This window comes from Otolemur garnettii, unplaced genomic scaffold (genome assembly GCF_000181295.1).
Source record: "Otolemur garnettii isolate 467f Iridium unplaced genomic scaffold, OtoGar3 scaffold00151, whole genome shotgun sequence".
Classification (NCBI taxonomy): domain Eukaryota; kingdom Metazoa; phylum Chordata; class Mammalia; order Primates; family Galagidae; genus Otolemur; species Otolemur garnettii.
The window spans coordinates 1,607,989-1,625,632 of record NW_003852546.1 but is presented as its reverse complement, the minus strand read 5'-3'; the positions used below and the strand labels follow the sequence as shown (position 1 = coordinate 1,625,632).

The window sequence follows — 17,644 nt, the reverse complement described above, 5'->3', positions numbered from 1 at the left end:
AAAAAAAAAAAAGTCTAGTGGATAAAGAGTGAGAAAAAGGCAGCTGGCAATGCAGGAGGGGAAAAAGCCAAGAGGAAGTGGTGTCCTGGAAGCCCAGTAAAGAACGTGTTTGGGGAAGGAGGGACTGATCAATAATGCATCAAATGCTCCTTGTTGAGGAGTGAGCCAGGACTGAGGTATTTGGCAAAGCAGAAGGCATTAGTGAAAAGCTTTAGGGGATGTGTGACAATAAAAGCCTCATTGAGGTGAGTTCAAGAAAAAATTGGAAATGAGGTATTAGAGTTACTGAATATATTCAACCCCTTCAAGGAGTTTTGCAGTAAAGGGGAGCAGAGAAATAGAACTGGTGGGGGTGGAGGGGAGGTGTCAGGGTGATCCTGATGAAGATGATCCAGTGGAGGGAAAACTGATGATGCCTGAGAGAAAAAACACAAAATCATAAAAACTGGTGTCCAGTTCTCTAATGGAGAGGTCGGCCTTTGAGAGAAGCCAGAGTTTATCTGTCTTATCAGGAAAGAAGGCAGAGAATTTATAGATACAAATGCAGATGAGTTGGTAGATTTAGTGGTGGGATCACATCGATGTTTTCTTTGATGGCCTGTTTTCTCAGAAAAATAAGGAGGTTGGCACCTGAGAGTAAGGAAGGAGGAAAAAGTGTTGGAAGTTTGGAGAAAAGAGATGTGAAATAATCATCTCAGATGACAGATGCGTAAATTGACTAGAGTAGTAAGAAAGCTGGGCAGTACTAAGGGCCTGGTTAAGATCGTGGTCATGAGTTTAAAGTGAGGAGGTTCAGAAGAGATGCATGCTGTCCTCCAGCCACGTGCCACTGCTCTGGTATAGGTTTGGCACACATGGACAGTTAGATTTAACCAGAGTTGGGATTTTGTCAGAGAGAAAGGGTCCAGAGAGTTGAGATTGTATGCGATTATATATGGGAGTGGTTATTAAGACCGTTGGACTCCAGGCCAGGTGTGGATAGCAGTGAGACATGGGAGAGTTGAAGGGCAGGTTCACCTCCCAGTCTGTTTCCTCCACAGATCTGTATGCCGCAACCCATTTCAACAGTGACCCTGCTCTGCTGGTCAATGTAGAGCAACAATTATCCACCAGCCTTGGGGATTTAATACCAGCACACGGTTCTTTCCCAAACAACTCTGTCCTGGGAAACAGGACAGCTCCCCTGCGGACACTGCTGTTGCCTCCTGGGACTTCAGAAGACAGAGAGATTTTGACCAAAAGGTCATTAAGCCCATCAAGGAGAGGATTCAAACGGAAGGACAATATCTTTGCCAGCCTGAATCCAAAGCATGGTTCCAGAGATGCTGCAGGCAGTGAGGCAAGTGTTAGCTTGTTTGTGTTTGTGCAAGAAACACATCGGGTTTAAGAACAATTCTGGTGAGGGTGGGGGCAGGGGTGGTTCTGATCAACAGTGCTAGAAAGTCAAAGGGATTTTCAGAGGACAGTGGCTAATACTGCCAGGCTAACACCTGTGATTCTTCTGCCTTTGGGAAAGTCCTTCCCCACTACCACCAGTTTCTCATTTCTGTTGCAGAGAGAACTGTCCCTGATCTACTTCCAGCGCATAAACATAGTGGGGAAGTATTTTGATAAGAAATGGCAGACAAGAGTTTGCCAACAGGAAGGAATGCAAGAGGTCTAGGGGCCTCAGGATTTGCTGCAGACTCGTCTCTGTAGCATTGATGTTTATAATCTCATCATGTTTACACATTTGCTTCAGCCACAAATGGATGGCTAGCTTGAAATAGTTCTTACAAAAGTATTGTTTTCCTTTTCTGTCTAGAAATTCAGTTGATTCTGAATTTTTTCCCCAAAGTACCAGCAAGCAGAAGATGAATTGCGTTATCCAGGGGATTTTTAGCTGAAAGTAGTTCACTGGATGAACAAAAAATTGAGAACCATTCCTATACTTTGTTCATTTTTTAATTAGCTTTTTTTTTTTTTTTTTTTAGAGACAGTCTCACTTTGTCGCCCTTGATAGAGTGCTGGACTGTCACAGCTCACAGCAACCTCCAGCTCTTGGGTTTAGGCGATTCTCTTGCCTCAGCCCCCCGAGTAGCTGGGACTACAGGCACTCACCACAACGCCTGGTTATTTTTTGTTGCAGTTTGACTGGGGCTGGGTTCGAACCTGACACCCTTGGTATATGGGGCCGGCGCCTTACTCACTGAGCCGCAGGCGCCACCTGAGAACCATTCCTAAACCTACTCATAATTCACTTTATGAAATCACAGTATGATAGTGTTATATAATAAAACTTTATTATTATCAGTTCTTAATAATAAGTTTTCCACCCTGCCCTTGCATACATTCCTCATGGAGAATGCCTCCCACTCTCATCTCTTGTTTTGTTCTGTTTTTTAAAGATGAGTCTCACTTTGTTGCCCAGGTAGGAGTGGAGTGGCATAATCATAGCTCACTACAGCCTCAATTCCTGGGTTCTAGTGATCCTCCAGCCTCAGTTCCCCTTGTAACTGGGACTACAGCCAGGCACAACCACTGTGCTGGCTATCCGTTCTTCTCTTTTGAATGTTAATTTTTTTCCAGGTCCTACTTAAGTCATAAAGCGTTATTCTCTGCAGTGAAAGGAACCACAGCCATCAGGGCCTTCTCTTTCTTTAGACCCAAGATCCTTTATCCTATGAACCATTTGTCAGTTACTCATTTACTGCTATGTGTGGAAGCAAGGAATTTGGTCAAAACAACTATTTCTAGTCACTATTCAGTTGTTGGAAATACATTTGCATGTCGGGGTGCATTAACATGGATTGTTTGTGTGGGTTTATTATTATTATTATTATTCTTTAGATACTTTCTATTCAATTTTCAGAACTTTGGAGTGGTTATAATTTTTGTGCACCAAAGGGGGCAGTCTTGTAATATTACTTTGTTTAGCTTTTTGGTTTCTTTTTTCATTCTCAGCCACTGTACCTAATTTTTTTGTTTCCTTGTTTTTTGGGTTTGTTTTTGTTTTCAGATAGAGTCTTGCTCTGTTGCCTGGGCTGGAGTACAGCTGAGTCATCATAGCTCTCAGGAACCTCAAACTCCTGTGCTTAAGCAATCCTCCTGCCTCAGCCTCCCAAATAGCTGGGACTACAGGCTCACACCACTATACCTGGCTAATTTTTCTTTCTTTTTTCTTTCTCTCTCTCTCTTTCTCTCCTCTCTTCTCTCTCTCTCTCTCTCTCTCTCTCTCTCACTCCCTCTCTTTCTTTTCTTTTCTTCTTCTTCTTCATTTTTTTTGTTTTGTAAAAACAGGTCTTGCTCTCACCTAGGCTGGTCTGAAACTCCTGAGCTTGAACAATCTTCCCACCTTAGCCTCCCAAAGGGCTAAGGTTACAGACATGCGCCACCATGCCTGGACTTCTATACCTATTAGAACTATGTGTTAATGTATTTAGGGTGAAGGTATAGCAAGGCTTAGGATATTTGGAATATTATATTAATAAGATAGTTTAGGAAACTTGTTTCACCTCTATTTCATGTCAGATTGTTAAAATCTCAATGTGTTTTTCTAGACTATTTCTTTTTTCCTGTTAGACATTGTCTTTCTTTAAAATATCTGCTTGAATATAAACTTATGAGAAAGATGCAATTTCTGAAAGGTGTTATGTCAGAAAATGGCTAAAAAGAAAGGAGTATTTTAAAAGTTATAAAACATAATCCCATGATGCACAAAGTTAAGCTATATATGACTTCGTGATTCTAAACTTTATTTTGACCAACAGACTTTAGAGGCATAAACAAAGTGTACAAATTAATGAGGCTGGGTGTAAAGACTCATGCATGTAACCCCAGCACCTTGGGAGACCGACCTGGGAGGATCTTTGAGCCCAAGAATTCAAGGGTACAGTGTGCTATGATTGCACCACTGAACTCCAGGCTGCATGACAGAATGGGACCCCATCTCTAAATATATACATACATACATACATAAAATTTAAATTAACAAAAATATCATAGAGGGCAGGTGTGGTGGCTCATGCTTGTAATCCTAGAACTCTGGACAGTCACACAGGTGGGTCGGTTGAGCTCACAAGTTTGAGACCAGCCTGAGCAAGAGTGAGACCCCGTCTCTACTAAAAATGAAAACTGAGGCAAAAGGATTGTTTGAGCCCAAGAGTTTGAGGTTGCTGTGAGGTATAAGGCTATGGACTCTACCAAGGGTAACAAAGGAGGACTCGGTCTAGAAAAATATATTGCAGGTTCGGTGCCTGTGGCTCAAGTAGCTAAGGCGCCAGCCACATATACCTAAGGTAGTGGGTTCTAATCTAGCCGAGGCCCACCAAACAACAATGATGGCTGCAACCAAAAAATAGCCAGGCATTGTGGTGGGCGCCTGTGGTCCCAGCTACTTGGGAGGCGGAGGCAGGAGACTCACTTGAGCCCAGGAGTTGGAGGTTGCTGTGAGCTGTGATGCCACAGCACTCTACCCAGGGGAATAGCTTGAGGCTCTGTCTCAAAAAAAAAAAAGAAAAATATATTGCAGAAAAAAAGAAAAAGTATGTTGCAGAAAAGCTGTAAGGCATAATTTGCTGATAAAAGCCCATGAGAAGTAACAAAATTATTAAAACGTTCATTAAAATTATCCCAACCATAACTAGACTGTGATAAATGAAAGTTCTGAAAGGCATATGTAAGTCTGCAAGTTGCTCCATATAGAGACACAATTATAATACATGAAGAACCAATGACAGAATCTTCACGTTGATAAGTTCCTCTCAAGTGGTCTGTGTAACTGGACTTCCTATGACTTTTCTTCTCAGTCGGGTTGTGAACTTCTTAAAGGACCTCATCTTTACCTCTTCAAATGTCCACATCTCTTATAGAGTACTCTAAAGACACACAATCAGTGCTCAATACAGATCTGTTGAATACATGTTTATCCCATTTGTAATGCCTTTCCCTATTGATTACAGGCCCCGTGTAACTCAAGTCTTTGGTGTTCTGCTTCACAGTTGTCAGATCTGAGACAGTATCTAATTAATCATCTCTAGTTTTTTTATAGCAAAAGAACCAAAAATTGAAAAATAATTTGGCTATTTTTAATGTATATCAGCTTTCTTAAAGTCTGTGACACCCTGCAGACAAGATCAGTAGATAGATTTGTACATAAAGTTTACATGATATAAATTATATACGATATTACAATAGGTCTGAATAAAAACAATTGTGAATGGTATCATACAAATGTATCTATATATGATTCTTATTGAATAAAAAGTTTCTCAGTATGAGTTCCAACAATAACACTTAATATATAATATTTAAAATGTTATAGCAGGGCACAGTGGCATGCATCCATAATCCCAGCTAGTCAGGAGGCTGAACCAGGAGGATTGCTTGCCAGAACTTTGAGGCCAGCCTAGTCAACATAGTAAGAAGAGCTTGTCTCAAAAAAAATTAATAAAAAAGTTATATTGGATATTTATGTCTATTATATATTAGTACATTAAATATAAGCTTACTGTGGTTATAATTTTTTATTAAATAACTCCATTTTACTTTATAATATATTTTTAATGTTCTACAATTTTTCCATATTATATAACATAATATATTAACCATAAATGTAGTTATCAAACAACATATTTTTTATTTCCTTTTGAAAATTCCTTCCAGCCTGAGTAAGAGCAAGACCCCGTCTCTAAAAATATCCAGATGTTATGGCAGGTACCTGCTTGTATTCCCAGCTACTTGGGAGGCTAAGAAAATCAGTTGCGTCCAAGAGTTTGAGGTTGCTGTGAGTTGTGATGCCCACAGCACTTTATCGAGGGTGATAAAATGAGACTCTGTCTAAAAAAAGAAAAGAAAATTCCTACAGAAAATTATGGTGGAAGTTACTGTTACCTTTGCAATTATCCTTGAATATCTTATTGTGTATGCCTGGGACATAAATAATATGCTATTCAAATCCAAAATGAAAGATGAAGTCATTCTCTTTTACTTTTTTTTAAAGTTAATACTTTAAATATCTGGATTCTTACTTCCCATATTGCGTAAGAATGACAAATGGTTGGTTCTTCTTCTTTTTTTTTTTTTTCTTGAGCCTCTCTCTAGTGATCTGGGCAGTTTGCATGGTTTGCCTGGAAACCACAGTCCCCCAATCTCGGCCAGAACCCCCCATGTGGCCACTGTCCTCAGACAGCTCCTGGAGCTTGTGGATAAGCACTGGAGCGGCTCTGGGTCCCTCCTCCTGAACAAGAAGTTCCTTGGTGAGTGAATGCATTCTCAGTTCCTGAAGAGGGCTGGGCCTTGCTTCTGCTCTGTGTTCTGCTAAAAGCCACTTGGTCCCCTTAATCTTCAGGGAAAACTTTTTCATGATCACTCACCACAACATCTTAGAAACACCATAATTAACAAATCTGCATTTTTTCCATATCCTTATTTTTTTTTAAATCAGCACTCTCGGCCAGGTATGGGGGCTCACGCCTATAATCCCAGCACTCTGGGAGGCCAAAGCAGGTGGATTGCCTGAGATCACAGGTTCAAGACCAGCCTGAGCGAGAGTGAGACCCCCGTCTCTAAATATAGCCAGGCATTGTGGCGGGCACCTATAGTCCCAGCTACTTGGGAGGCTGAGGCATAAGAATCACTTGAGGCCAATAGTTTGAGATTGCTGTGAGCTATGATGCCAGAGCACTCTACCAAGGGCAACAAAATGAGACTATGTCTCAAAAAAAAAAAAAAAATCAGCACTCTTTCCAACTGTGTAGTACCAATTGTTTTGCTCCTTATTTGAATTTTTTTGTTTGTTTTTGGTAATATCAAGAACAGTCATGTTAATAATTATAAAAAGATTTTATGATCTTTGGGAAAGTTCCAATAATGAATACAACAGAAATTGGGTTTGATCATCAGAGTTTTGAGATGATTGTTGAAATGCTATGATTTGAATACTCGAACGCAGAAATGACCTGGGCTCTTTAGGGGTTCTTTTTTAGAAGCATGATGAAAAGCAGTTTTGCTTATTTATTTTTGGTTTTTGAGACAGAGTCTCAGCTGATCGCAGCAACTTCAGATTCTTTGGCTTGAGTAATCCTCTTGCCTCAGCCTCCTGAATAGCTGGCACTACAGCCTGGCTAGTTTTTCTATTTTTAGTAGAGATGGGGTCTCATTCTTGTTCAGGCTGGTCTTGAACTATTGAGCTCAAGCAATCCACCTGCCTCGGCACACACAGAAGTCCTAGCCCTGTTATTTTCCTTCCCATGACAACCTATTGCTCCCATTTTGTAGGAAATCATCCCCTGGGGCCACTAATCAGTGACTAGGGCAGCAGTTCTCAACCTGTGTGTGGGTCGCCACCCCTTTTGATTGCATTAAATGTCCACAGCATTAGGAGAGTTGAGAACCACTGGACTAGGAAACAGCATACTTAAGGGGAGCTGCTGCTGTTTTTCCACAGAGGGATCTAATGTGGGATCTAATTTTTTGTCCTTCATAAAACATCTCTTAAAGTCACATACTAAATTCTTACAAAAGGGAGATATTAGATCGCCCTGCTTGCTCTACAGGGCTGGTAATTATTGACTAGGAATTCTGTGCTTTAGCTTTTAAGATTGGTGGGTGTCCCCAACCTGAATTTTTGGCAGGTCCTGCTCGAGATTTGCTTCTGTCATTGGTAGTCCCGGCTCCTTCTCAGCAGTGGAATCATTCATATCCTGAAGATATGGCCAAAGCCTTGCACAGGAGGGAGCTTGAACTGAAGGAGACTGGGCAGTTGGTCCCTAATGACATGGTATGCCTCTCTCATCTGTCCTCCTTTCCTACAAAATGACAGAGCAGCAGGACTAGAACAGCTCTGTGCCCTAAAGATCAGCATCACCGTGAACAGCTGACCAAAATATGAAAGTCAGGGCAAAGTAGGAACACAAAACTTGCCAGGACAGGGACAACTTGGAGGTTCCTCATCCCAACCCATGTCCAAAAATTCTAAAGAAAGATTTGAAATGGGAAGAAACAAACAGATTTTAAAAATCAAAAAAGCCTTGGAGTGAAAATATTTAAGATCATGTTTGTGAAGGTTGTGATTTGGTCCCAGTGAGGGAAGGCGAATATGTCTGGGGTTGTCTTTCCTCCCTTCTGAGGGAGGTGAGAGCCCTGAATAAGGGGTCGGGGCCATTCTGGAGTGTCTGGGAGAGGATGACCAAGCTTTTTTTCCCTTTTCTTTTCTTTCTTCCTTTTCTTTTTTTTCTTTTTTTGAGACAGTCTCACTCTGTTGCCCAAGCTAAAGTGTCATGGTATCAGCCTGGCTCACAGTAACCTCAAACTCCTGCCTCAGCCTCTGTAGCTAGGAGTAGCCCAGCTAATTTTTCTATTTTTGGTAGAGATGGGATCTCACTCTTGCTCAGGCTGGTCTCAGATTCTTGAGCTCAAGCAATCCTCCTGCCTCAGCCCTCCAAAGTGCTAGGATTACAGATGTGAACCACCATACCCAGCCCTTCCCCCCCCTTTTTTTTTAAGTCACAAACATTTTCTTTTTCTTTTTTTTTTTTTTTTTTGTATTATTTGGGATTCATTGAGGGTACAAAGAATTAGGTTATACTGATTGTGGTTGTTAGGTAAAGTCCCTCTTTACCTCTTGGTAAGTCCCAAGAGGTGTGCCATACACCATAACCCTCCAGCACCCTCCTTCCTCCCTTACCCCATCCCTCATTCCCCTACCCTCCACTTGTATTAGGTCATCTATTGCCTTCATATTAGAATTGAGTACATTGGATTTTTGCTTCTCCATTCTTGTTTTTTGTTTTGTTTTGTTTTTTGAAACAGAGTCTCACTCTGTCTTCCCTGGATAGAGTGCTGTGGCATTACCATAGCTCATAGCAACCTCAAACTCTTGGGCTCACAAAATCCTCTTGCCTCAGCCTCCTGAGTAGCTGGGACTGCAGGCATGTGCCACTATGCCCTGCTAGTTTTTCTATTTTTAGTAGAGATGGGGTCTCACTCTTGCTCAGGCTAGTCTTGAACTTCTGAGCTCAAGCAATCCACCCACCTTGGCCTCCCAGAGTGCTAAGATTACAGGCGTGAGCCACTGCGCCTAGCCCTTTTCCCCCTTTCTAACATAGAGAATTTTCAGACACGAAGGACAGTTCTAGAAACTTCAGGTAGATGACTCAGAAAGCTGGCCATTTGTCAAAATGCCCAGTTCTGCAAGAGTAGTGGTTAACTCATAGGGAAGGCTGTGACTCCATGCGATCAATTTGTTTACTGCTCTTCAGTTGTGTTTACTAACAAACTAATAATACAATCTAGTAAGACAGTCAGAGAGTTGACTTCCGTTCAGTTTAAAACTAAGTCGAGAAAAGATTGTTTCAGTCCTCTAAAAGCACTCCTCAGGATATCAGTTTCTTAATGTGTTTGTGTTGTGTTTTCTGATCTAAAGGACACTTTGAAGCAAAAACTGGTCAGAGTGTTAGAGGAAAACCTTCTTTTGTCAGAAAAAATCCAGCATTTGGAGGAAGGTGCTACCACCTCTGCTGTGAGTGGGCACCAGTCCCCTGCTTATGGTAAGTCTGGGAATGCCATGTGTGGGGGTCCTATGGCTGCCTTTGATCCATTGGTCATTACTTTTCTTGGCAGTTAATGAAACAATCATCTTGCCTCTTAGACTGTAATGCAGGTGGCTTGAGTTACTAGATGAAGCTCTTTGTCAGCATCAAGTATGTACAAATGTTATTATTGCCATTACTTTTGAGAATGGCACTGGCTTTTGTGATCATAGCAATAGAAAATGTTCTTTAAAATAAGTATGAAAACTGTAAGGAAAATATAACTCCATGACCTAGCAATAACTTCTGTTAGTGTTTTTGGTGTGTTTTCTCACACCTTACCTCTATGTGTACATTTTTAGATCAAAATTTAAAAGTGTCCTGATTTTTTTCAAAAAAATACCTTTTTTCTTGAGAGGGGGTCTTGCTGTATTGCCCATGCTAGTCTCTAGTTCCTAGGCTCATGAGAGCCTCCCATGTTAGCCTCCCAAGGAGCTAGGATTACAAGTGTGTACCATTGCACCCTTGCAAATTAATTGACATACAACAAGATAGATTTTAAGTTTGATCAAAATCAAAATTCAGAACATTTCTGTTACTCCAGAAAGTTCCCTTACGCTCATGTGCAGTTTTCCTCACTGTCCACCTGGGGCAATCACACACCTGATTTCTACATCCTAATATTATTAGCTTAACGTATAATGCAACAGTTCTCAGCCTGTGGGTCGTGACCCCTTTGTAACAATGAAAATACATCCCAGCATTAGGAAGTTTGAGAACCACTGGTATAACGATTTCTATCACATGAATACAACATATTTATCTGTTTAGTCCTCTATATAGTGGTTTCTAATGTTTGCTTTTACCAATAGAGCTGCTATTATTGGTTGTATTTATATAATGATTATACAAATATAATAAAACATATGAAATAGAAATTATTTTAGAGAATTTCCAAACACTCAGAAGAAAGACTTGAAGTGGAATAAAAGGCCTTAGAATGAAAATACTTCTCTGAGATTATCTTTCTTCCCATCTTTTGGACCTGAGAGTCCTAATATTGATTCTATCATAAATAATGCTGCTATAAATCTTTGTATATACTTTAGACTGTTTTCCTAAGATAAATTCCTAGAAGTAGAATTAATGAGTCAAAGGATGTGGACATTTTTGAGGCTTTTGTTACACAATGGCTCCCAAGAGAGTTGTTTCAATTTACACTCATATCACCAGCGCACTTGAATGCCCTTTTCACTCCACCCTTGTCAACCCTGGATATCTTTTTCTTTTAATTTTGCCATTGTGATAAGTGAAAAGTAATATCCCATTTAAGTCTCGACTTATACTACTTTATTATCTGCATAGTTTAGGCCAGTATTTTAGTTAAAGTTTGCCCTCAACAAACTAGTTCAGCTCCCCTAAGCAAATTACAGGAGTATAAATTTATACAAGGAACTCAAACTGGAATTTTCTGATTTGAAAGCACTGATATCTGTTGCGACCCATCGGGGTCCTATGGCCCTGGTCTCGGTTAGCACAGGAAGGAACCAGGTGAGAGGTGGATTAGAAGTACAAGCTTATAGAAGGCGGGCTAGCCCTTACTTTCTGGGTAGCCCCGAGCAACCTCCCCACCAGCCTTTTATTGAAATGGATGATACAGATTAGGGGAGCAATTAACAATGACTACGTGCTGAGGACATGGGCTCCTTCTCCATAAGGAGCACCTGTGGACAAGTCACTCGAGAGTCCACCCCTCAGCTGTAAATCATCTTGCTTAGAGGTCATTTGTCTCTTGGCATCCTCTTGGCATCCTCAGATATCCACTGTTAAATCTCAGGACTATCTGATACTCACACATCTGAATAATCAAGGTATCAGTCTCCTCTTACCTACTCTGAAAATAAAAGTAGGTATTTTTCCCCTAGATATTGGCAGTCCTTAAGTTATAAACAAGATAGATTCTGTAGGGATTTTTTGTTGTTGCTTTTGTGGATTTTTTCGAGACAGAGTCTCCCTCTGTTGCTCAGGCTGGAGTGCCATAGTGCCACCCTAGTTCACAGAAGCCTCAAACTCCTGGGTTCCCACAATGCCCCTGCCTCAGCCTCCTGAGTAACCGGGACTATAGGCATCCACCACAATGCCTGGCTAATTTTTCCTATTTTTGGCAGAGACAAGGTCTTGCTCTTGCTCAGGGTGGTCTTGAACTCCTGAGTTTAAAAGATACTCCTGCCTCAGCCTCCCAGGGTGCTAGAATTACAGGCATGAGCCACTGTGCCTAACCTGTAGGTTTATTCTTAAGTTGAGTTTGTATGAAAGTTAGAACAAGTACAGTACCTATTACTGTAATCGCCTCCATTCATAAGTGTAACACATATGTCAGTTGGGTGTTTGTAACTTGGGGACTCCCTGTACTTACTTTCAATCAGCCCTGTGGCCCAGTACAGTATTTTGGCTTCCTAATGAAAAAATACAGCTGTTGCAGCCCAGTCTTCTACCATCAAGAACCTTGTTACTCAAACTATGATCCATATTAGCATCACCTGAGAGCTTGTTAAATATGTAGGTTCTTGGGCCTCACCTCAAACCTGCTGAATCAGAATCTAGTTTTAGCAAGATGCTCAGATGACATTGAAATTTAAGAAGCATTATTCTGGAAGACTGATTCCCTTAGGACCAGAGTTCCTGTGTTTTGTTTTTTTTTTTTTTCTGAGACAGAGTCTCCCTTTTGTTGCCCTTTGTAGAGTGCATCATAGCTCACAGCAATCTCAAACTCTTGGGCTCAAGCGATTTTCTTGTCTCAGCCACCCAGGTAGCTGGGACTACAGATGCCTGCCAACGGCTGGCTATTTTTAGAGATGGGGCTCTCACTCTGGTTCAGGCTGGTCTCGAGCCTGTGAACTCAGGCAATCTACCCATCTTGGCCTCCCAGAGTGCTAGGATTATAGGCATGAACCTTTGCTCCCGGTCTCCTGTGCTTTTACTTACTTTATTATTGCAGGCAATAGTAGCACACTTGGGGATCTGGGTATGAGTGTTTGGCCACAAATTCAGTCTCTGCAAGTACTCATTAAATGATTACTGTGTGCCTGACACAGTTCTAGATGTTTTTACATATTACATAGGAAGTGAAGGGCATACATTTACAACTAAATTGGAGAATACAGAGACCTGATGTTTGCTGCCTGCCTATTGAAATGAGGACAGGTGTCTAACTGAATCCTCCTCACAATGCTATGGGGCAGGGTTATTAGCTCGAGTGAAAATCAGAAGAATGAATTAACGTGCAATACTGAGTGGTTAAATTTCAATTCTGATCTATTGTCACGCTCCATATTCTTGCTACTATATCTTCTGTCTCCGAGAGAAAGAACGGCAAATGGAGTGTGGAGTGGTTGCAGTTGGGGCCCCAGTTCTCAAGATGTAATAAGATCTAAATACTTATGCGCTACTCAAAGACTAGCAGCTTGGAATCTTGTTCACCCTGGCTACTGTATTCTTTGTAGAGGATCTTCTACGAAAAAACCAACAGCTGACCATGCAAGTGGCTTGTCTGAACCAGGAGCTTACCCAGCTGAAAAAGCTAGAGGAGACAGTTGCCCTTCTCCACGAAAGTCAGAGGTAGGAGAGGGTCTATCTAGCTGTCTTCTGGAAGCAGATGTTTACTTCTCTTTATTTCTTTTGTTTTGCTTGGAGAGTTAATATCCATACATTCCTTTCTGTGTGTAAACCTCCTGTATCTGGCCAATTAGCTCAGGGATCAAAGTACTGCTTTCCACGATACACCAGGGACTAAATGTCTTGTTGACATTGGTGGATTGTAACACCTCAATAAGTAGTTTCTCACTGGATCTAATAGGACCTTTGTCAGCTAACTTTTTTTTTAAGACAGAGTCTCAAGCTGTTGTCCTGGGTAGAGTGCTATGGCATCATAGCTCTCAGCAACCTCCAACTTTTGGGCTCAAGCCATCCTCTTGCTCAGTTTTTTTCTATTTTAGTAGAGGTGGGGGTCTCACTTTTGCTCAGACTGGTTTGAACTCATGAGCTCAAGCTATCCACCTGCCGTAGCCTCCCAGAGTGCCAGGATTACAGGTGTGAGCCACCACAGTTAACTTTTTTTGGTCACTATATTCCCCCCAAATCAATCATCTAAATCCTCTGGAAAATGTTGCTTTTGGTAACAGAAGACACTTCAAAAGCAATCAACAGAGAGTGACAGGGAAAGAATTCAAAGTATGTTTTCTCTTCAGAGGTTAAGAGTTCTCAACGCCAGTCTCACCACTGGGGTGATATTTACCCACAGTGCCCAGTAGCATTAGCCTCTCCAAAGAAGAGTCCCTTCAGGATACAGGCTAGGAAAATATCAGGAGATCGCAACGCTATTGGTATGTTTAGAGAAGCCCTTACTAATTTGCTAGCCCGCCTTTACTAGGATTTTTGATGAAGTTTTGTTTTTGTTTTTTTTTAATAGACGAGGTCTACTATGTTGCTCATGTTGGCCTCAAACTCCCAACCTTAAGCAATCCTCCTACCTCAGCCTCCCAAGTAGTTGGAATTATAGGCATCAACCACTCTGCCCAGCCCAGTGAATTTTAAATATAAGCACCCCATCCCCAACTCTTCAGCCTCAAACTTCACTTCCTGATTTTCATTTTATTAGCTTCATAATCAGAAGATTAGACCCAGATAATGTTACAAAAGTAAAGAAACAGCATAACATGGTCCTCAAACTTGAGTATGAACCAGAATTACCTGAACAACTGTTGGGCCCTACCCAAGAATTTCTAATTCAGCAGGTCTATGTTGGAACTGGGAATTTGTATTTCTTATTATTTTTTCTTTCTTTTTCTTTTTTGGAGACAGTCTTGCTCTGTCACCACAAGTAGAGTACAGTGATGTCATCTTAGCTCACTGCAACCTCAAACTCCTGGGCTCAATGAATCCTTCTGCCTCAGCCTCCTGAGAAGCTGGGACTACAGGTGTACACCACCTTGCCCGGCTAAGTTTTCTATTTTTAGTAGAGAAATGGTCTGGGTCATGCTCAGGCTGGTCTCAAACTCCTAAGCTCAAGCATTCCTCTGCCTTATCTTCCCAGAGTGCTAGGATTACAGGCATGAGCCACCACACTGGCCTGAGAATTTGCATTTCTAATAAGTTTTCAACAGCTGTTCCTACTGGTCCGGAGATCACACTTTCAGAACAAAGTGTATATTACTTAAATAATGTACAATCAAAATACTGTATTTTAAATGGACCTGAAATAATCTTTCTACGTGTTGTTAAAACCATCAATTCGATACACAGGCTCATTTGCTTCATTTTGCTCTTGATTCTTAGGGAATTTTTTCTTATTTCAATTTAATCTTGTTTTTATAATTGTAAAACATTTCCATAGTCCAAAGTCAAATCTATGAAACAAGATAAATTCAGAAAAATCCAGCATCTTTTCCTGTCTCCTCTATCTTTACCTTCCCGTCCCACTGGCCTTCTATTGTGGGTGCGAGTGTATATCTGCATTCTCTTTTATGACATAAAAAGAAGCATAGTCTCTCTTTGACATTTTATCTTGAAAATCAGTGCATGGTATATAGAGTTCTCATTTCTTTGTATAGCAGCCATTATATGGCTGTACAGTTTATTAATCTATGGATAGACATTTAGGTTAACAGCATTTTGCTGTTAAATACAGCACTCTAATGAATAACATTGTGTATACATCATTTTTTAAAACCGGTGTACAAATGGCTTTTAACATAAGATGGTAATCCAGAGTCCAAGGATATAGTCATGACTAGCACCATTAGTCCACTGCTGAGGGAGGATAGAGGAGAAGAAATAGAAGTTACAATTTGGGGGTAGAAATTGAAGGCCCAGTCAGGTGCCAGTGACCCAGGGCTTCCACTTACCGCATCATGAAAGCGCTTTGGAAAAAATAGAACAACCACTATATAAAATGTGAAATATATTATTGCTTCAGTCAGTCTGGAACATAATCAAACAGAAATGTAATGAGGAAAATGTAGGTCTGCTTTAAAATAACCTGCTCATAAATCGGACAATTCTTTCTATTTAAAGATGTTATTTTGTTGTACATTTGCCTTTAGCAAACATTTCAGATCAGAATGGTATCGTCTTTGCTTTTATGATTTCATGACTGCTTTTTCCCTCTGGGCCACAGATCCCTGGTGGTAACTAATGAGTATCTGCTGCAGCAGCTGAACAAAGAGCAAAAAGGTTATTCTGGGAAAGCGCTCCTGCCTCCTGAGAAGAGTCATCATTTGGGGAGATCTTCGCCCTTTGGGAAAAGCACTCTGTCTTCCTCCTCACCAGTGGTGCATGACACTGGTCAGTATCTAATACAGAGTATTTCAGATGCTGTCCCAGAGCCTGGCTTATGGAGCTAGCATGGCACACCGCTCTGCAGCCTCCCTCTCATCCACAGGGCTCTCAATGCCAGTACCACCATGGTGGTGGTATTTACCCACAAAGATTAAGAAAAATACATATTCTGATTACATTGCATTGGTCCTTCTTTTTATTTCTGTATTTATCTCCTCCTAGGGAGTCATTCTTTCCTTCTACCTACAGAAATAGCTGGCACTTAGTCCTAGGCATTGTATTATTGTATCATATTGTGTCGAAAAGGAAAAAGCACTAGACATTTTTTCCCAGTGTCATTTGAAATTGCGTGGTAGAAAGTTAAAAAAAGAACATCCATTAGACGTCTTTTTTGTTAGGAGAAATTTGTAGAGAATTTCTATGTTTCTTGATTCATCAAACATGTTTTGAGTTTCCTCCCAGTTTAGTGAAAAGGTGATAAAATCTGGTGTCTGCCCCAGAGTGGCCAACAATTTAAAATGCCTATGATGGAACTCTGTCAATGCTTGGAATTGGTCTAAACAAAAGCCTAAAGACACCCTGAAGAGAGAGGGAGTAATGGCCACCATGGGAAACTGGAGAAGGCTTCAGTGAGGACTTGACAGGCCAAGATAGAAGAATCTGGAGCCCCCAGAGGGATTGTGGAAGGCAGAGGAGTGACAGATTCATGAGAGAAGCTTTCTCTGTAAGAGTGGATTGACAGCAGTGCGGAGTAGGGGAAGACAAAAGGGGCACGGACCAGCCTGGAGAGAAAGCAAGACAGGCCAGATTAGGTGCAGCTTTTGAGTATGTTACGTCTGGGCTCAGCGTCCAAATTGCACGTGAGTACCCCGTACATCTTTCAATCGTGATTGACTGGCATTTAAAACATCAATGGGGAAAGACAATGCAAGTGCTTCTAGATATGTTTCTGCTTCAGTGGTCTCCCAAGGAGCTAATGCTGCCAGACAGTGTGGAGGGGGTGAAGGACTGTGAACCTAATGTCACATGGCACTTCTCTTCCCCTTCAGGGTCACAGCAGAAAGAGAGGCAGGTGGAAAGATGAGACATTTATTTGTGCCCCTGACTCAGATGTTGTGCAGGGAAGGAGAGCTACTGCCCTACTAACAGGACACGATGATCATACATTTCTAAGTTATAAAGAAAATCCACAAACTTCTGAATTTTATGTGGCTTCCCAAAAGGAGCCTTTACCAAGGAGCCATAAGTTTCTTTCTTTCGTTTTTTTTTTAATAGAGACAGAGTCTCACTTTATCGCCCTCGGTAGAGTGCTATGTGATGCCAGCAACCTCCAACTCCTGGGCTTAGGTGATTCTCCTGCCTCAGCCTCCAGAGTAGCTGGGACCACAGGCACCCACCACAATGCTGGGCTATTTTTTGTTGCAGTTTGGCCAGGGCTGGGTTTGAACCCGCCACCCTCGGTATATGGGGCTGGCACCCTACCCACAGGTGCTGCCCAGTTTCTTTTTTTTATATATATACTGAACACTTTCTTTTTTAATTTCAGAGTAATTTGAGGGCACAACTGATTAGGTTACAATGTTTGCATTTGTTAGGTAAAGTCCCTGTGGTAGTCCCATATACCCTTATATTGTACATACAATATAATTATGTATATGGCACACCTCCTGGGTATGGGACATACTGCCAATTAGGTGGAGCATACCAATCCCCCTCCCTCCTCCCTCCAACTTGAATTGAATTGAGTTTTTCTCACGTGGGCATGTATTAATTTCTCCACTGGCTTCATATTAGTATTG

General features: G+C 41.3%; 1 protein-coding gene across 1 annotated transcript in view; it reads left to right on the top strand.

Annotated features, from left to right (window-relative positions):
- The window catches only part of LRRC36 (leucine rich repeat containing 36), a 50,968-nt gene extending 34,947 nt beyond the window's left edge, over positions 1 to 16,021 (top strand). Inside the window, exons 9-14 of the mRNA XM_003799393.1 lie at positions 1,041 to 1,339; positions 6,071 to 6,236; positions 7,614 to 7,759; positions 9,404 to 9,527; positions 13,013 to 13,127; positions 15,685 to 16,021. Of these exons, the coding sequence (XP_003799441.1) occupies positions 1,041 to 1,339; positions 6,071 to 6,236; positions 7,614 to 7,759; positions 9,404 to 9,527; positions 13,013 to 13,127; positions 15,685 to 15,910 (1,076 nt within the window). The 3' untranslated portion in view covers positions 15,911 to 16,021. The remainder of the gene's footprint in view (positions 1 to 1,040; positions 1,340 to 6,070; positions 6,237 to 7,613; positions 7,760 to 9,403; positions 9,528 to 13,012; positions 13,128 to 15,684) is intronic.
- Positions 16,022 to 17,644: the final 1,623 nt, after the last annotated feature.